Below are 20,722 nucleotides of genomic sequence, written 5' to 3' on the forward strand. Positions count from 1 at the left end.
CGAGCTGTGGGTCATGACCCCCCGCCGAAACGGGGACCACAGCTAGCTCCCGTAGGATGTCAACGCGTGGCACAAGCCTAGGGAGATCACCGTTCTCCGGCATACCGAGATGGTTGCCTTCGGAGGGACCCCCTAGATCGACGTGGAAACATTCACGACTTGGGCCGCAGTCCTCGTCGCCGAGGCTGCGGCTACCGTCGGAACAGTCGGAAAGGCAGTAGTCGCATGCGGTCATGAAGTCCCGCACGGCACTGGGGTTACCAAGTCCGGAGAAGTCCCAACAGAAGTCGGGCTCGTCATCTTCCTCGGACCTCGAGGGCCCGTAGGTCGAGACGTCCGTCAGCCGGTCCCAGGGTGACCGCATGCGATACCCCAGAGGGTTTGGACTCGCCTCTACGAGAGCGTCCGCCAAAGCGAAGTCGCTTGGCGGGTCGAGGCTGAATCCAAAGGGCGTGAGATGGGAACCGGTGGGTACCTCTTGGTCGACGGGCGGTGACGAAGTCACGTCAGGGACTGACTGCACCGTCATCTCAGGTACGAGGGTGACGCCCAGCAAGCCTTTCGCGAGCGTGCTGGCGTCGTCCGTTTGCTCAGAATCGGCGTGTTGCGGGGAGACGGCGCTCGTCTTCGTCTCAAACGCGAGGTCGATGCCCGACGCGCCCCCCGTTGGGGCGCCGGCGCCGTCGACTCGCTCGACAGCCGACGAGGTGCCGCCTCCTGCTTGGCCTTGGTTGCCCCGCCTCCTCCTCCGTCGGTGGGGGAGAGGGCGGGGTGAGCTCGAATGTTGCTCTTCCTCCACGCGGGGAAGACGCCGTCGATTCTGCCGCTGACGGGCGGGCTGTCGGCCGCCATTGTTGCTGTCGCACGGCGGGGGAAGGAGTATCATGTCGTAGCTGCCGTCGAGGGACATGAACTCAAGACTCCTGAAACGGAGCACCGTCCCGGGCTGGAAAGGTTGCTGGAGACTGCCCATCTGGAGCTTGACGGGAAGCTGTTCGTCAACACGCAGCAGGCCCCTACCTGGCGCGCCAACTGTCGGCGTTTCGAGACCGGGGGGTCCTTGGGCCGATGAGTGAAATGTCGCCGCGTGCCCCAGCCCAGATGGGTCGGCGCGAGGCCGAGCGCGAAGGGGGGAAGAAGGCGGCCGGAGACGGGCGTGAGAGAGGTGGGAATCCCGCGGCCTTCGTGTTCGTCCCGCGCCCAGGTCGGGTGCGCTTGCAGTAGGGGTTACAAGCGTTCCACGCGGGAGGGAGCGAGCGGCCTCACGCGAGCGCCAGTCCCGTCCTCTTCCCCGCGCGACCAACCCTCTCTAAGAGGGCCCTGGTCCTTCCTTTTATAGGCGTTAGGAGAGGATCCAGGTGTACAATGGGGGTGTAGCAGAGTGCTAACGTGTCTAGCGGAGGAGAGCTAGCGCCCTAAGTACATGCCATCATGGCAGTCGGAGAGGTTTTGGCACCCAGTTCGTGTGGTGTCGTGGCCGTCGGAGGAGCGCTGGAGCCTGGCGGAAGGACAGCTGTCGGGGCTGTTGAGTCCTTGCTGACGTCCTCTTGCTTCCGTAAGGGGGCTAAGAGCCGCCGTCGTCAGAGAGCGTGCGGGGTGCCATCATTACTTGTCTGGCGGAGCGAGCCAGATGGGACGCCGGTCTTGTTTCCCATAGCCTGAGTCAGCTTGGGGTAGGGTAATGATGGCGCCTCCTGTTGACGTGGTTGGTCCGCGCCCTAGGTTGGGCGATGTGGAGGCTCCTCCGAGGTCGAGGTCGAGTCTGTCTTCCGTGGCCGAGGTCGAGTCCGAGCCCCTGGGTCGGGCGAGGCGGAGACCGTCGGCTGAGGCCAGGGCTGAGTCCGAGCCCTGGGGTCGGGCGAAGCGGAGTTCGTCGTCTTCCGGGGCTAAGCCCGAGTCCGAGCCCTGGGTCGGGCGGAGCGGAGTTCGCCGTCTTTCGGGGCTGAGCCCAAGTCCGAGCCCTGGGTCGGGCGGAGCGGAGTTTGTCGTCTTCCGGGGCTGAGCCCGAGTTCGAGCCCTGGGTCGGGCGGAGCGGAGTTCGTCGTCTTCCAGGGCTGAGCCCGAGTCCGAGCCCTGGGTCGGGCGGAGCGGAGTTCGCCATCTTCCGGGGCTGAGCCCGAGTCCGAGCCCTGGGTTGGGCGGAGCAGAGTTTCCTATGGTGCCTGAGGCCGGGCCTGACTGCCTGTCAGCCTCACTCTGTCGAGTGGCACAGTAGTCGGAGCGGCGCAGGCGACGCTGTCCTTCTGTCAGGCTGGTCAGTGGAGCGGCGAAGTGACTGCGATCACTTCGGCTCTGTCGACTGGAGGACGCGCGTCAGGATAAAGGTGTCAGGTCACCTTTGCATTAAATGCCCCTGCGATTTGGTGGGTTGGCGTGGCGATTTGGCCAGGGTTGCTTCTTGGCGAAGACTGGGCCTCGGGCGAGCCGGAAGTATGTTCGTCGCTGGAGGGGGCCTCGAGCGAGACGGAGATCCTCCGGGGTCGGCTGCCCTTGCCCGAGGCTGGACTCGGGCGAGACGTGATCGAGTCCCTCGAATGGACCGATCCCTGACTTAGTCGCACCCATCAGGCCTTTGCAGCTTTGTGCTGATGGGGGTTACCAGCTGAGAATTAGGAGCCTTGAGGGTACCTCTAATTATGGTCCCCGACAACATTATTCCCCACAACTTGTTGAGCGATGAACGTATGTGTGCTCACTCTTGCTGTCTCACACCCCCCCCCACACAGGTCAAGAACAGGTACCGTAGGATGAGGCGCATGAAGGGTGATGTGACGAGTTTGTGAGGGTCTAGGTCGTCGTCTCCCAATCAACTTTGGGTTGTTGGATCGTTGTCTCCTTATGATATAATTATTTATTTATTTTGTATAGAACTCCTATTATATAGTAAAGATGTGTCATTCGTTTATGTACCACTATTCATCATATGTGTGAGACTTGGTCCCAGCACACCTGGTGATTATTTCGCGCCCGGGTTTTGGACCCCTGAAACTCGGGTGTGACATTGGGTTGATTTTGCTGCGATGGCGGTCAGGCGAGGGATCCTTGCATTGGGACTTCCTAGACACTGTAGCGGGTTTTCTGAAGCTAGTGGAACTTTGTAAAGGCCTCGTAGTGTTACCCTGTCTCGCTTCCTTGGTAGAGATGTATGGGAAGTCGCGATCCCTTAGCAAATTGGTAACATGACTTGTGGTAAAGATGTGCAACCTCTACAGATTGTACAACTGGTAGATCAGTCGTGCTCACGGTCATGAGCAGCTCGAACCCTCACATGAATAATTTATGGAATTAAATTCAATTTGTCATTTGCATCACATTGTGGTTTATTATTAATTTGATCTATTATTACTCTGGTTTGGTATTTACTTACATTTAGTAACTACTAATAAATTTGACCACTTATTAAAAGTAATGCTCAGCTGTAACCATTATTTGTTGATCAGCCTTACACTTCACATTAGCTCCCACCTTTGCTGAGTTCATGCACATTATTCCCCACAAAACTTGTTGAGCTATGATCTTTTGTAAGCTCACTCTTGCGATATATAACCCCCTAGGTGAAGAGCAGGTGGTCCGAGAGGAGCCCTATAATGAGGAGTACAAGTTGATCTAGATGGTGTCTCTCAGTCAACTTGATGGCGTCAAGGAATAAGATTTAGTTCGTTTTATTGTTATCATTTATTTTTTGTAAGACTTCCGCTATTTAATAATGATACTTGTGACATTTATCTATATACATTTTGTCATTATATGTGATATTATTCTTTAGCGCGCATATGAGATGCACCCGGCTTTATCCCTTAAATCTAGGTGTGACACAGACCCTTGGAATAGCGGTCCTTTTGTGGTGAGCACCTAAGTTAGTCTTATGAGTTGGGATCATTGACCATATCTTGGTTGACGAGGACAGGGTCTTTCGTGGATGATACGATCATTAATGAATTTTAATAATTAAATAATATGTACATACATAGAAAATATATGCTTATTAAAAATTAATAAATTATATTCTCGTTAAGAATTAATCTAATAAAGAGCTAATAGCAAGTAATACATAACAATCTTGCATTGGAGTTGCAACCTTTGTTATGGCTATCACATAGACGCAATTAACGTGTAAGCAAGTGTCACTCACAATTCACAAATAATAGGTTATTAGTCAATGAATAATAATAGAAATCAAGATCTCAAATAAAAAATCTATACTACTTATTAAGAAGCTAAAGGTAGTCTGCCGTTCTGCCGTTCTGCCATTCTACGATCTCAACCATCCGTTCTACCATTCTATAATTCCAGCCGTCCGATCTACGTTTTAATCTAGCTTCCCGATCCCGCAGAGGCGTACACCGTTCGTCTGGAAACTGTCGCCCCCGCCGACCTCCCCTCTCCTCCCCCGATTCCGGCTATCGCGCCCCGAAACCCTCTCCGAAACCGTCGCCCCCGACCTCCCCTCTCCTCCCCCGATTCCGGCTGCCCGCGAACTCCGCCCCCTGCTGCCCCTACCCGATTATGCCGTCGTAAACGCCGATCCCACCCGCATACGCTGCTCCCCGCCTCGAGGCTCGTCGGAATGGACGCTGGATGTCGCGGCCGCAACCCACCGCCGCGCAGGGAGGCTGCGACCACACTAAAATGGAGCACACGGAGGCTCCGCCCCCCGCAACCCAGAGGATGCACGAGGTTCAGGTCGGTGCTCCCCTCTGTTGCTCCCCCTTCTTCCTCGCCTCGCCTCCCCTCTCCTCTCCTTCATAACCGCGGATTCCATACCTTAAGGCCTGCGGGAGTCGAGGACGTTCGCTCGCCGCCGCCATTAGGCATCCCGCCGTGCTCGCCGCTGGTCCACCACCAGCCCCTGCTCAGCGCGCCGCAGGTCAACAGCAGCCCCGCGTACAACGCCTCCTCGTGCGAGCTCGTCTATGGCTGGTGCCCGGTTACCCCCTCAGCGACGTCGTGGCGGCCCTGGCCCCGCCCCCTTAGCTCGGCTCGCCCAATGCGGCAACGCCCAGTTCCTCCCCTCCGCACGTGCCGCCGCCAATGCCAAGGTACATTTCCTTCCCGACCTGTATTACAACCAAACTCATGGAGATGCATAGCAGGTACATATCACAAACATCTGGTGTGCACATGCGTACCCTATAGATCCATACACCCATACCATCACTAACACTATATGCCTGTATGTCGTAGAGTGGTGAAGCCTGTGGATGGTGAAGCCTATGGACGCCTAACACTATGTGGCGACGGCGGTGCGACTTTCTTCTCCTCGATCGACAGGCTCGGGTTTGGTAGGTGACGCGGTGCCATCGGAGTTCAGGTGAGGGCCTCCGCCAAAACTCTACCTCTCCTAACCGTGCCCGCTTCAGACCTGCGCTCTCTCCCTATCCAGGGCATGTTGTCGCTACCAGAGGTGGAGCGAGTGCCCATCCTCGACGCAGGCCTCCCCACCGCGACTGGAAGTAGGAGTACATTGTACCATTAGCAATATATTCAGTCGTGAGGTCAGTTCTCCTGTTTACGACATGCAGACATATAACAAACTTGCTACTCAAATCTCCCTCCCCTCCATCTTACATAGCTCCTGCGGTAAAAGTTAAAATCCATCCATACTTGCTTCTTTTTTCTACTGTTTACTGTTAGTCGTGACTTGTTCTCCACCATCTATTAATGAAAAAATGATAGGACACTGGTAAAATTAGTGCAACAATTTGGACCGAGGGAGTGGTCTTACATAGCACACCTGCTGCCAGCAAGAGTGGGGAAGCGATGCAGAGAAAGTTGGCACAACCATTTGAGGCCAAACATCAAGGTAAACTTCTTCCTTTATTAGTTCAACTTTTTTTTCACTCTGAGAACATCCTTCGCTTTGACGTAGATGACGCATAACCAATAACCAATACCGTTCCATTGCTTCTCAATATGTAGTGAAGATAAAGTATGTGTTCTTTTCAATTATACACTACTCCCTCTATTTTTTATAAGGTTCATTACAATTTGGAGAAGTCCTTAGAAGTGTACTTTGACCATCTGACAATAATCAGTAATTGTTACAAAAACAATCTGTATTTAGAAGATGTTCATGATGTGAATCTAGCGATACAGATTTTACCTACAAAGCATGCACATATTTTGCAGATAATTGTTGGTCAGACTTTAGTTTGACTTTATTGAATCCTAATGTGACATTCTATATGCAGTGATGTACATTTCTTGCCTTCAATTTGTTTATCTAGTTCTCTGATTTTTTTATCTTAACACTTTCAGTAACATTTGGAATGGTCATAAGTCAGACTAGACTTCCCTAGCGACAGCGATTCAACGAATAAGAACCAGGGCAGCAGTTATGTAGTGCAGAGATCTACTCCCAGTCCCGGTGAGTTTGATTAGAAATCATAAATGTTCAGTACCTGACTCAGTTTTTATTAGTAGTGCCATGGCTGCCCCATATCCTTATTACATTTCCCCTGACGGTTGTTAACTGGGATACATGAATCTGGGGTTCGGTTGTTTGCTGAGTGGGATACACGAATCGTTGCTGCAACCTTCTCCCTCTCTAGCCTAGGAACAAAGCCCTTGCACTCTCAAAAGGAGTGGAACAAATATGGGGGATTGGTGTTGATTTGGGATGGGGAACGAGATGGAGGTTGGGGTTCGTGTTGATTTGCGTGGGAGTTGGTGTTGAACTATTGATTATGATTGGGGAAGGAGAAAGCGTTTTGGGCTGGACATGTGAGTTTTCTTGTTTGAATTCAGTATTATCAGATGCAGTAGTCCGATCCTAATTTTGATTCTTGCAGAACTCTGAGGTGGGTGGTGGAGGAGGAGAGCGAGGGAGGACGACGAGGCTGCCTGGCCGAGCCACGAGGGGAAGGTGAGCGTCACCTGCAAGGCCACAACCTTGGTGAGACTGCCACCATGAGTGTGCCCCACGGTCGCCGCCAGGATCTCGAGCTCGCCATCGATGACTTCGACGAGGAGTTGATCGACCCTGAGCTACGCTACTCGTTCCAGCGCAACAGCAAGGTACAATCCTCCCCCTCCCCACCCAACCGACCATTCTTTAGGTCGCAACGGGTGTGTATGTTTTTTACTGTTACCCCGTAATTGGAATTGTAGTCCATTCAGCAAACCTTGGCGCTCCTCACCTATCGCAACCTCTTCGGCATTGCCATCAGACTTCCTGTCATGCTGCTCCGAGATAGGCGTGCCTGTTTTTCCGACAGGTCAGTCGATCATCAATCCCCTACCAATACAACATACCGAACTACTCCATCATCCTGCACAAACTAAACTAGATTCATTTTCCGTTTCTGATATATACACATTCTGTGTTAACTTTGATCTTGGTTCATAAGAAAAGAACAAAAAATAAACACATATCTAATGACTATAATTATACATACATCATCTCTTGTGATTTTAGATACTTTTCAATTATACCTTTTTTTCTAAAATCACACGAAAAGACCAATCTGTGTCCCGGTAGTGACTAATGTTTGTTGTCAACCTTGGTCGGAAACAGATGAATGGCCAGGAGAGGCGAGGGCCGCCTCACCGTAGATGGAGCCCACAGGGGGCGCAAGGAGTGGCGCACCTTCTCTGGCTCCTTGCTTCGCTCCAATGGCGTCGAGGTCCACGTGCCACTTCATGGAGCGGATGCAGCACAGTTGGCTAGGTACCACATTCTTTCCAAGCATAGTATCTCTTTTGTTCTTGTCAAATCATTTTAGTTCACTTGGTGTTTTTTTGTTTAGAATATCTTGGAACAAAGTGCAACACTTGTGTGCAGCCTGGTTAGTGTGTCTCCCTGTTTTATGGGGCCTAATTTTAGACGCGATGTAGTGTTTACCAATGAGGTTTTCATTTTGCTCACTGGTTTCTACACAGCTAATAATTTGCATAAGTTACTAAATAGGAACTCGGCCATAAACAATTAATCTGAGTGCTACTTTAACCCTTCTATCAAGAAACATAACGTTTTGAGCAGAAACTAATTAGGTGGTGAACCCTCCCTGTCCTCGTGCTAAGCCCAGTTATGTAGCCAAAAGCTGGGATTAGATCCACTCAGCTAACCCCGATCGTTGTCGTCAGTTTTCCCCCTCTCTCCAAGGCTTCGAGTCGAGCTGCTAATGCGGTGCCCTGTCCTTTCTATCTTCCCCTCAAGTCCATGGCCACGATTCCCCTGACATATGATTATGATGGGGGGGCAAGAACGATCGGCGTTGATGGTGCAGTGCATGCACCATCACCTTCATGAAACCTAAATATAGTTACCACCGTGCTTGTTTTGTCGTGTCGTATGATCTCGACCTTTCAGGGCACTGAAATATGTACTGCTTGCTGGCTAGCTCATCGCCATGCCTTGCTTTTATTATGTTAATGTTTTGTTTGGAACACGAAAAATATCCACACACAAAAAGAATATCAAGGGCTTGTTTAGGGGAATGAATGGCTAAAATCCTCTATTTTAGCCCCTCCTCCTCCGTTCTCCTTGCTCCTAAACATGCCCCGAGAGAAGTTTATCCTACAAAAGAAAGGAAAAATCAAGGGGGACCTTTGTTTGAAAATAAATAAACAGAGAATATGGCCAGCTAAGCCATGTCTTTAGTAAACTGTGCAGGTGTTTGAGACGAATGTATGATTCTCTGGTAGGCAGCATAGAGACGAAGAGAACCCCACCCCCACTTCTCTCAACTAGCAGTAGTAGCGGATACAACATCCCACCTAAAGTTAGGCTGGATCTGCTAACTAACTACAAGCCTCGGTTTCTGTTAGCATTTCATTTCACTGCTGGAAGCACAAGGTTCTAGCTCTACTTCACCTTTGTTTCTCTATATATAAAAACCTGCGATGACTTGTGGCCATGATACAATACAGCAAGTTGACATGCTGCCCCAACTGCAGGAGAGGCTTGGTAGGTAGACAGGCAGGCAGTATGCCTGTCTAATTAACAAGGCATCGGCCATCCCTCGTCTGTCATTGCAGCCGTTGCTATCCCATCACTGCATGCCAACAAGGATATCCAGGTTAGGTTAGTGCGTGGTACGATGTACAGGTGGACAGATTAGGACGCGGATTAGAGCTCCCTCCCAATAACGAATCAGAAGACCTTTCGTTCGTGCATGATGATGGGTGTTCTATGCCAATAATTTTGAGCACAAGAGATGTCCGTAACATGGGTGGACCTGAGCTGAGAACAAGAAGCGAAGCAACCCACTGGATCTCATTCTCGGCAGTCCCCCAGTCCCCTCCTCCGTCTGATGGCCAGACCAGACCTGCTCTGCTCTGCCCTTTTTCCTCCACAAGCAACATGGAGAAGTGGCCTGTCACTGCCTCCCAACTCTCTAACAGCGACCTCTCGCCTGGGCACTAATTAGTGCTTAGGCTAATGTATGATCGAAGGATCCCCAACAAACATGCTCGCCTGGGCACTAATCAGTATCATAAATGTGGATGCTTTATAAGCATCCATAATAGGCTAGAAAAATTGTAAGCAGGGGCTGGCCCAGTATGGAAACAAAGGCATGCACAAGAACTCAACCTATGGACCAAAATTATGACATCATACACACAAACCCCTAAATTTGTGCAACTACAAAATTGAGCAAGCAGAACCAATTTAAAAATAGAACTAAATTGCATAATATAACCATGGATCCTCATGTCATGATAAAGTCTGTAAGAGGTCAAACAACACCTCCTTCACACACCAAGAATCGATCATAAAGGCATTGTTAAATTTCCATAGTTATACGCCAACTCTCACACCAATAATTAAGACAACTTCCACTATTGTTTAGCATGGACTTTGTAGAGCTCAGAGGGAGCATTTCTATGCAATTTAGAGTTCACAAGCTGCTCCTCCAGCGTCATCTTAATGTCCCTCACTGCCTGCACCAGTCTTGCTCCTCTGCAAACTCTTGCCAGGAACAAATTGATATATATGTAAATTGTATTCCTTTGGCTGAAAAAATCTCATGATTTCAAGCATGTTAGACCTTGTTGTAATTGCATAATTTGTTTATTTCGAATGGAAAAAGTTACTATTTATTTTGGTGTTTCAGGTGCTTCATGAATCAATATTTCTTGTTGATAGCTTGTCTGCAGCTATGGTCACTTATCACTCCTGTAAATCCTGCAAGTACCTGGGGCCCACTTATATTTATCTTTGTTGTTTCTGCAACCAAAGAGGCATGGGATGACTACAACAGGTATATTTCAGATAAACAAGCGAATGATAAGGAAGTGTGGATTGTTACGAATGGTGCCCGGAAACACGTATGCTCCTATGTCATCCTCTATCATTTCGCAATGTGCACATCTTTGGTCTTTCAGATATGCATTTAACCATTTGATTTGAGATGAAAGAGAAAATCAGGAGTGTGTCTGTATCCAGAAAGCAAAGTGGAAAATATATCCATGTAACCTTCTTGTATCGGGCTTGCTACCTTTTGCTTCTTTGTAGTGCTACATCTTGAAATATTGTTTAGTGATATAGAAGACCATAAATGAAACTTAGTCTAATTCATAGTCTGAAAGGTTACTGGTCATAAAACTCATTAGATTGCATAATTTTATAGACACATGCTCTTGTTTAGTACCAGGAAAATGGTCTGGTCTCTTCAGCCAGCATTATGATAACGTTTGTGAATTATGAAACTGCTCTAATTTTATAGACTATGCAATATCTAAGCAGATAGGGTGGAGAGTGCTACTTGTTATGTGTTTCCACAAAAATCTACTGTCTCATTTTCTTTGTTTTTTGTTATGTGTCATGTCAATCCCCTCTTCAACATCTGCCTAACAAGGAAGCAAGTACTAAATCAGCACTAGGAATTACTATATACAAACAAAGCTGCTTAAATAGTTAATATATTGCTACAGCACATCAGGACCCAGAAATTAAAAACACAACAAGTATGCTGGTTGAAGATGCTTTGTTTTTGCATCCAGATTATCTTCTTTCATCCATCTATTTTTTGTCAGCCCGGTTGCAAGAAGGATAACTCGTGCAAGTTGTTTATTCCTACACTTTATCTAAAATTCTAGGCATAACCTGACTTATGCTCTGATGACAGTGGTTGTACAAGTAACGAGTTTAAAGGTTAAGAGATTATCACAATTGTATTCTTCACATTGTATAAAAAATTAAAATCATACAGTTGAGACGCTGATCCGGATCTAATGCTGCCCGCCCTTCCTGAATTTTCCTCTGCCGTGGTAGGTTGTGAAGAACGAGGGGTGGGAGCGCCTGTATGGCGGGCTTATGCTCTCTCTCGTCAGCACCGCTGCCTCCCAAGTTGGTTCATTCGCCAGCTTCGTTCCCCACTTTATGAAGGTTGAGACGCTTCTGAATCTTTGCTCGTTGTGTTACTGTCAGGGTGTCTACTACTACTTCTACCAAATATTCCGGAACAGGGCCGAGGCAAGGGCCCTTGAGCAATCCAGGAGAAGGCTTGGCGATGGGTCTGTTGGGATGCTCCAGTCTCTCACTATCGCTGCCCTGTCTGGGTAATTGGAATGTATCTCGGCACTTTTCTTTTGACTACTAGGAAGCAGTGGATTGTCATTGTCTGTTCCTGGAGATAGTTGCTATCACTCTTGATCTTATCGATTTTATGTGATCTTGCTGCCTCATTTATCTCGCGTGTTTTTGTAGTTGTGTCAATGTACTGCTCACAAACCCGATTTGGGTTGTTGTTACACGAATGCAAGTGAGCATATGTTTCTTCTCTGCTACCTACTTTTAGTGCTTCGTTTTTTAATAATGTATATGTTTCTGATTCACCTTATCGCGTGTTTTTGTAGTTGTGTCAATGTACTGCTCACAAACCCGATCTTTATATTCTTGTTCCCTTTCAGTTTGTTCACTGTCAAATTCGATTATTTGCTTTAGTTTATTCTGTTGTTATTTTCATAATCGGATTTTTTCTGTTTCTGTCAGTAAGCATGATTTGGTCCTTAGTCTCTGTAAGTTAGCGAGGCTAGCTTAACTGTTGCTTGATTTTACTGCCTTGCTGATTTAGTCATCAGATGTTTGAATACTGACCTGCAAGGGGAATGCTCCAAATCTTGTAAGTACTCTTTATGACAATATATCCCTGCTTCCTCTAATTTTCTTTCCAAAACTCAGTGCTCAATCTGTGTGTATTTATTTGAACACACAATTGAGCAAACCACTTATGTTTAGTGCTCATTCAGATATAAGAAGTGTTTGTTATCCTTTTTTTGCAAGTAATACAAGTGAAAGAATAATGTTACCACACTTGGTTCGATGTTTGACAATACTGGGATGCAAATTTTGGCAATCCAGTGTCCGGACCATAAATTCTAAGTAACAACTGGTGTTAATCGGATTGACCTCTCCACATTCACATTACATGCCCCAAGTGTGGTAACATGCTGCATAACTGTTGAGATCATTAGCATTTTAGATGTTGAATTCCTTGCTTGCAAGGAGTGTCATGAATACTGAGACTTGTTCTACTAATTTGTGCACATTTTTGTTCAGGTCATTACTCATCCTGGCCTCACTGTCTCGATGGCACGAGCTATAATTCATCGATCTTGGGACCAGTGACCTCCTTGACATCATTCCATCCTCGATGATCTTGAATGTTGGCTGGAAGCTGCAAGTAGCATGCACATGAGCTTTTCAGCATGTCATATTCCACGGAGCAAAGAGTCATGGATACACAAGAAATAGGGAAATATTCCCAACTGAGGACTTCTTTCCAATATTTCGAGTCAAAACACGTGATCTCCAGAACCAGGTCTGTCTCTACATGCTTGTTATATTTTAACAGAAATAATGGATGAATCAGTGCTAAAAAGAATAAAGGGCTACATTTACAAGGTAGTGAATGTTTGCCATCACCATAATTGTTTCTTTATATTCTTGTTCCCTTTCAGTTTGTTCACTGTCAGATTCGATTATTTGCTTTAGTTTATTCTGTTGTTTTCATAATCGGATTTTTTCCGTTTCTATCAGTAAGCATGATTTGGTCCTTAGTCTCTGTAAGTTAGCGAGGCTAGCTTAACTGTTGCTTGATTTTACTGCCTTGCTGATTTAGTCATCAGATGTTTGAATACTGACCTGCAAGAGGAATGCTCCAAATCTTGTAAGTAATCTTTATGACAATATATCCATGCTTCCTCTATTTTTCTTTCCAAAACTCAGTGCTCTATCTGTGTGTATTTATTTGAACACACAATTGAGAAAACCACTTATGTTTAGTGCTCATTCAGATATAAGAAGTGTTTGTTATCCTTTTTTGCAAGTAATACAAGTGAAAGAATAATGTTACCACACTTGGTTCGATGTTTGACAATATTGGGATGCAAATTTTGGCAATCCAGTGTCCGGACCATAAATTCTAAGTAACAACTGGTGTTAATCGGATTGACCTCTCCACATTCACATTACATGCCCCAAGTGTGGTAACATGCTGCATAACTGTTGAGATCATGAGCATTTTAGATGTTGAATTCCTTGCTTGCAAGGAGTGTCACGAATACTGAGACTTGTTCTCGCACATGCTGAATCGTATCACATTCCTATTCCACTGTCTATTTCAACCATTTTATTTTTGGTTCCTGGCAGTGTTGTTGTCATAGTAATAGTGTAAATATCTCTTGCTTTGTGTATCAGTGTAAATATCTCCTGCTAACAAATCCTGACTGCAACACACATTTACGCCAAAGATCTTAAACTGCTTCAGGTTTTAGCCCATTTCCCGTGTGCGAATGGTGTTGTTGATCTTGTACTAAAATGTTATTCTTTTCGGGCTATTTTTCTTCACAAATTCTGGATAGTAGGTATTGTTCATTTTTTATCACTATAATATATTAGAACCGAGAATGTGGGCCTTTTGGTCCTAGCTTAGATGTTAGAATGCCTCCAGAGATGAAAATCTGATACACTTTAGATGATATAGGTCTTATAGTTCATATAGTTCTCATGGTTTGCTGTATAGCGTCTGTATTTATTTCTTGAATAGAAAATTCTTTGTCCAGTTCTATTCCATATGTGGTTTATGTATCTACAGATCCGTGTTTCCTTTGAGTAGTGCGGCAGTGATTTGGTATCTTATTCTTGTCAAATGGAACCTGCTATCTCAATTCTTTGGTCACATCTAAATGTTGCAACCTTCTTGATAATCTTTACTACTCTATAAGAGAGCAAAGTAGGCGTCCACCACCTAACAACTGGTTGCCACCTCCATGGGCACTTCCTCTAATGGCTATCCTTGGGTTCAACAAGCTTATGACATTACTGAGTTTTTTCTATAGAAACATACATGCATGTCAGTTTTGAATTATTACTTTTGACTAGGCTAACTTCTTCACTTGAGTAACCGGAATCTGCTTTACCTGTTTGTCTTCTTTGTGATTATCTCATTTTAAAAGCCATTTGGGTCCAATCAGAAATTGGCAGGGAATTCCAACACAGATTTGTAAGTATTCAAACATGTTTGCTCGCTCTTTCTCTTTCCTTCCTGCTTGATAATTCCTGAATTCTGTTAGGCCTTCATTTAATAGAATTGTCTTTTGAATTACTGCTCTCAGGACAAGTCCAGTTGAGTTTGTTGTCCCCTGTAGTTGCTATATGGATTCACTAATATGACATTACCATATAGGGATGAGATTCAAATGAGGTTTGAGGGTGAAGAGGCTCTAAAGCAAAGGGAAGCAATTTTCTGGTGCAATAGTAATTATTTTCTAAATTGCATTACCTCAAGGTATTACCCTATTAAGGATAGACACGAGCTTTTGGGGTAGATGTTTTCGGGGCAATCCATGCTTTGTTCTTAAAGATTCATGTTTATTGATTTAAAATCCTATTCTGTAGGTTGTGCATACTTTCCAGGTAAGTTAAAGTGAACATAAAATTTGGAAACAACACATCAAAATATGTGCTTCAATAGAACTGATACTTCACAATTTTCTATAGCACTGGTAAACTAAGCATGTCTTACTTTATATTGTAATATTAAAGTTTTCATTGTTTAGTTTATCATGACTTCTAAAAAATCTAAAACTTGTTCTTGATGGAAACCTTTTTTGTCTTTTGCAGATTTGATGTCGCGGGCACCCAGATGTTATTGCTTGTTCTTGATTCACGACGAGATGGATGCGGTTTCCTTTAGAGTTCCGCCGAGCAGCCTCTTAGTTTGACTCTTTTGGGATCTTCTAGGAGTTCCATCTTGTGATATCCTCCAGTTCATCACATGATAATATACGGTTCCACTCACTAGCCCTTGCAGACTAAAAAGCTCTTGAGAAATACTCTGCTATAACTCTTCACATTTTTCTTTTGTTTATGTAGCCTAGCACCCAGTCTGTATTGTGGCGTTCAGTTCCATTAGCTTTGCCTTGCATTTTAGATTTTGGTTGTGATTGTGATACTTATCTTAAAGCAGGTTACTTGCTTGTGGTGTCTAATTTTAGACTGTATTGCATTTTGATGCTTTGAAAGAATTGAGGGACACTATTGCTTTTCTTAATTTTGTGATGTTTTAGGTTCCTAGAGCAAGGTGCCTATATTAGTGTGACCATCAAAACCATTGCACTACTTGATTCAAGTTGTGTTTTCCTTATGAAAAATAGATGGATTCTTTAGCTAAGAAGAACTATCGACACCTAAAATGCCACTGAAAGTAGTTTGGATTCTTTAGCTAATATGAACTCATGACCTAGCAAATGTTGTAGTGGTCATTTTGACAACTAGAATTTCATATCATGGTTGACTGATGCTCAATTGAGAAGAACATCGATTAATGAGCAAAACCAAAAGCTGCAGTTGCTCTGAAGGAACAATTTATGTGGCTTTTGCCTCTTTTGATCGGACACCTGAAGGAGCAACTGACAATCTGAAACTTGTTGAGCCTTCACAATATGAAGAAACAATGGTAGATGTACTACTGATATTATGGATAGTTTTGAGATGTGTTTATGTATGGTTAGGGTCACAAATGGATTACGGAATCTTTTCTCATAATAATATAACATACATTTGTACATAGCTGATATACAAATCGAGAACACTGGTATATGTAAAACTTCTCGATTTGCCACATAGTTTATCGTGATTTTATACGTTCCCGTTGCAACGCACGGGCACTCTCCTATTAGTATATAAACAAACACTTCATAAAATAAAAGGTCCCATATAAAAACAATTCTTTACCATATTTTTTAATCTACATGGAGAAATGATCAGATATCAATTTTAAAAAGTATCAGGTAATTTATATAACATGAGCAAATAATCTATATCCATCGCATTTGTTAATTCTAAATGTAACCTGTATCCATATATAATTGGATTCATATTATTTGTCTTTTTATTCTCGTAGAGCTCTTCTCCCCCGTCTTCAAAATTCAGGTTGACGTTGGATAATCCGCATGATATCTATAAATAAAAATCTAAAAATGTCTGATTTTATTAACTTTATATTTTATAAAATTAACCCGTAGTCATATGCAGTGGGATAAAGAATATCTTAAAACCCATCTCCAGGTCTTAAAAATTCGAATTGACATCCAAACCGCTGTGACAAGAAACGAGAACACAAACGGCACTCATAAGTCATAAAGCAGCTGACAACACGGCGGTGCACAGTACGCTAGTAAAATCTCGAGAAAATTTTCGTCCCTGGGAACGCGTGCGGCGCCATAATTTGGCAAATCTGCACCCTCGTACGGACCACGAACTGCGAAGCAAATGCACTTCATAAATAGTTCTGAGCTGCTGCCAAACAAACTGGGGGAAAAACGAAACTAATTCCTCCCATCCTAAACGAGCTTAAACCCTTAACCATCCGTGCTTAAGGTGAACACATGGCGTTCTTAGAAAACGTAAACAGAAAGCAAACCAAGGTTAGCGCCGTCCTAGCAGCCTCCGCTTCTCGCATCGCATCCCAGCCGTCGACGCGACGGCGACGCACGGCCTCGGAAACCCCAAAAATTCTTACGAGAAACCAACCGACGGAGGGAGAGGCCACGGGCCGATAATGGCGCGCGTATCTACAGGCAGTTGCTCGCCGGCGCGGGCGGCCGCGGCTGGGACGCCAGCGGGAAGCTGCGGGTCGCCGCGAACAGCGCGGCGAACGACGAGGGCCGGTGGTCGGCTCGCACGGGTGCGGCGGCTGCTGCAGCGTACGAGATGGCGGTGGTGGCGGCTGTGGCAGGCGGCGTGGACGACGCAGGTGCCGAGGTGGAGGCAGGGCTGGGGCCGGAGGCGACGCGCTCGCAGGAGGGGCACATGGAGAGGGTGGTGGCCGGGAGGCGCATGAAGAAGGGCGGCGCCGTCTTGAGCGCGCGCAGCTCCGCGAGCTCCTTGTGCAGCCGCCGGTTCTCCTCCGTCAGCGTCTCGCAGCAGCGCTTCAGGTACTCGCAGTCCACCTCCGTCTGCTTCAGCTTCGTCCTGCATGGGTGCGGTGCAGAGAACAAAAGGTTAGCGGAGCCCCTGGCCGGTTGGGTCGGAGGGAGTTAGACGAGGATTAGGAGTGCGCATGCACCTGGCTCGGCGGTTCTGGAACCAGACTTCTACCTGTCGCGGCCGGAGGTTGAGCTGCTTCGCCAGCGCCGCCTTCTGCTTCTGCACGCCGCCGCCGACAAAGGTTCGTATCAACGTCACGACCAAGAAGGCAGGAACGAATAATGTAATAAGACCAGCAAGTTTCCATGGATTCTTACAGGGTTGAGGGTGCTGTGCTCCTTGAAGCTCTCCTCCAGGAACGCAGACTGCTCCTTGGAGAGGCGCAGCTTCTTGCGCGCGGACGCGCCCTCGTCCTCATCGCTGGCGCGAGACGAGGACCGCTCGCCGCCGGCCCGCGCCGCGGCGCCCTCGGCGTGGGCGCGTGGGCCTCCCAGGTCCAGCGGGAAGGAGCCCGCGCTGTCGTTGGGCGACGACGACAGTGCCGCGGCGCCCGGCTCCTCCTCGTCATCCTCCAGCGCCAGGGCGCTCCCCGCCACCGACGGCGCCCGGTTCACGTCGAAGCCGCGCGCCGGCGCCTCGTCGCGCCCTACATGACAGATGCCTGCGGGGAAAGAAGAACGGCACCGCACGGTCAGGGCACCACCCGACTGATAAACCATGAATCTAGAGCGCCGAGTATCCGAATGAACAAGAAAGAACGCGGCTCTCACCGCCGTCCGGAGGTGGCCACTGAAGGCCGAGGCTGGACACGAGGCTGAGCCGCACTGCCGACTCCGGTGTGGCCGGCGCCGCCCACCACCCAGTAGTTCCCGTCGTCCCCGCCGCCTTGCTTCCCCTGCCGGTTCCGGCGGCGTTGGATCCAATCCCGACCCCAAGCCCCAGGCCCAGCTCCGGAGCCGCCCTGCCGGCGTCCGGCACTGCCGCGTCGCCCAGGCTCAGCCCCAGCTCCATCCCAGCACCAAGAAACAACTCAACCCCGACAAGCAGCAGTAGCAGCAGCCGGCCGTAGTACAGCGAAGGGAGCGAAGGTTTATAGCGCCGGCAGATCGAGCTGCGTGCGTTGTGGAGCAGGAGCTGAGGAGAGAGCGTGGCAACGGCGTGGGAGTGGGAGAGCTCAGCCAGGCGAGTGACGGAGCAAGCTGCGAGGACCCGGGCTTGGTTTTGACCCTTGGGGACGGCGGTTTGACGAGCGCACGTGAGTGGCCCGGCAAAAGGGAGCAGGCAGGGGAGCATCGAATCATGAGGGCAGGATTAAAAAAACCGCATGGCGATGGCCGATGGCATGGCCGCATGGGAGGAGCGCTGCGCTCCGTGGGCCGTGGCCGTGCTGGTGCTGCTCTCTTTTTCGGATGGCACGGCACGGCGGACGGGCATGCAGATGCAGCACAGCACTGGTGCGCAGCGTCGCAGTCGCAGCAGTGGCGGCAGCAGCATGGGCCAGCGGCAGCAGCGGCCACTAATAATTATGTTAATCATCACCACCGTGGGCGGGGCGGGCGACGTATCTTTCCCCTTTCGTTAGTAGCGCCCACGATCTTTATCAGAAAGCTGGGAGGCGCAGATGCAGATGCCACCGTGCTCACAGCTCGGCCGGCTCCGGGCGACCTCCGGCTCCGCCCGGCCGGGGGATGTGCGTATTTCTTGGGGAGCGTATTGTTTTTGTCCCAGGTGCTGCCATGAGCAACTTGCAGCAGACCTTCCTTTTCACTATTTGTATCCTTGCTATCGGCCATTTGTCCCCGAGACAAAGCATTACCCAGAACAACCAGGATGAATCGTCCGGTACTCCCGTAGACAGACAGACGAAATGCTCTTATTAAGATTTCCTAATTGGACAACGGCAGAAGTGTGTCGTATACTGGCTTATTAGATGCAGCAAACCATGACAGACGGCTACATCTTTTCAGAACACGTGTAATTTCTTATAAAATTAAAATACACCAATGGCGTTGGCTTTGCGACCTTTAGGGTGCGTTTGGTAGGGAGCCAAATAGCATGGAACGGCTTCATTCCGGTTTCTAATAATTGAATCATTTCATTCTGTGTTTGACAAACAGAACCTTACAGTTTTTGTTTGGTTGAAGAGTATAATAGAGTGAATCCACTCCGTTTATTGTTTGGTTGGAGAGACATGTGACTATTGAGTGGATGAGAGGGATGAGAGCGCTCGCATCTGGTCGTTTTGGTGCAGCGAGAGCATCCCAAATATTTGCTATTTATAGACTCCAAGAACTGCTCTGCTCTCCTCCATAGAAACCAAACATAAAAAAATAAGAATGGAGCCATTTCATTCCCTTCGCTTCTCAACCAAACACACCCTTAGCTTCTTCGTATAAGCTAAAAGTGACTAAAAAGAATACATTTTTTTACTATTTTGATAACTTTTAGTTCTTTTTGTTTGAATTTTACTCCCTAAGTCACTTTTGTTTTAGTTCCTAAGATCCAAACAGACCCTTGTTAGGTTAGATTAAGTCATATTAATCCAATGACTATTATTGCGGAGGATATTTAATGTCTACAAAATTGAGTACCTTATCTTTCTTTTCTTCTTTTTGGTACCATTCATATGATTTGCCTTACTTTTTTTTTGGGTAGAACGTCTCATGAAATACTAGTGCGTAGAGGCCCGTTAAGTCAGGGTCGTTCCTGACTTTTGGGGCAACCATCCACATATGTATTGAAAACTTTTATTCAATGCTTAAAAGTTTATAAGATGACAAATATAAAATATAGTCATAACATTTATTTGTTACTTGATATCACACTAAAAATGTATTTTAACATTTTGTGATATAAAGTCGACGATTATACAATCAAGATTAATCTCATCCAACAACTTTTCTCAATGCATAGAATCACCAAACCATTTAACCTCTCTTAATCCATTGTAGATCTCAAATAGTTCCTTAATAATTTTAATTTTGAAAAGATTTTCTCGGCCAATGCAACCGTCATAGATATAGTAAATAATATTCGATAAGCAATTAAAACATTAGGATAACAATCTAAATGAGATAAAATGGTGGTACGGTGCTCTTTGTGTCTCGAATATATTGACTTCACAAAAAAAAAAACTAGTGTCGAGAGATAGATAGATCTTCTCAAAGACGACCTTGCATTTAAGGTCTTATTTGGATACTCTCGTATTCACCTCAATACACATGGATGGATACAGGTGAATACGAGAGTACTCAATCAATAAGACCTAAACATATCACAGAGAGTAAGACTGAAAACCATATATAGAGTGGTCGGCATTGCAACCATACAAGGAATAAAAAAATC

The 20,722-nt window shown here is 46.9% G+C and overlaps 1 protein-coding gene across 1 annotated transcript; it reads right to left on the reverse strand.

Moving 5' to 3' along the window:
* Positions 1–16,558: 16,558 nt before the first annotated feature.
* On the reverse strand, positions 16,559–18,882 carry LOC103643128 (uncharacterized). The gene is made up of 4 exons (XM_008666281.4): positions 18,148–18,882; positions 17,695–18,038; positions 17,517–17,596; positions 16,559–17,422 (listed from the first exon to the last, which is right to left on the reverse strand). Exons 1-4 carry the CDS (start codon positions 18,668–18,670, stop codon positions 17,023–17,025), a joined length of 1,347 nt encoding a protein of 448 aa, XP_008664503.1. The 5' UTR covers positions 18,671–18,882; the 3' UTR covers positions 16,559–17,022.
* Between the last annotated feature and the right edge of the window lie 1,840 nt (positions 18,883–20,722).

This window comes from Zea mays, chromosome 1 (assembly GCF_902167145.1).
Source record: "Zea mays cultivar B73 chromosome 1, Zm-B73-REFERENCE-NAM-5.0, whole genome shotgun sequence".
Lineage (NCBI taxonomy): Eukaryota > Viridiplantae > Streptophyta > Magnoliopsida > Poales > Poaceae > Zea > Zea mays.

Bases quoted from the DNA above. Each gene is read 5' to 3' on its own strand.
- LOC103643128 (XM_008666281.4), bottom strand. From the start codon at position 18,670: ATGCTCCCCTGCCTGCTCCCTTTTGCCGGGCCACTCACGTGCGCTCGT. The intron at 18,039-18,147 runs GTGAGAGCCGCG...CTTTCCCCGCAG, and splicing joins GTGGCCACCTCCGGACGGCG to GCATCTGTCATGTAGGGCGC. The intron at 17,423-17,516 runs GTGCATGCGCAC...GCACCCATGCAG, and splicing joins TTCCAGAACCGCCGAGCCAG to GACGAAGCTGAAGCAGACGG.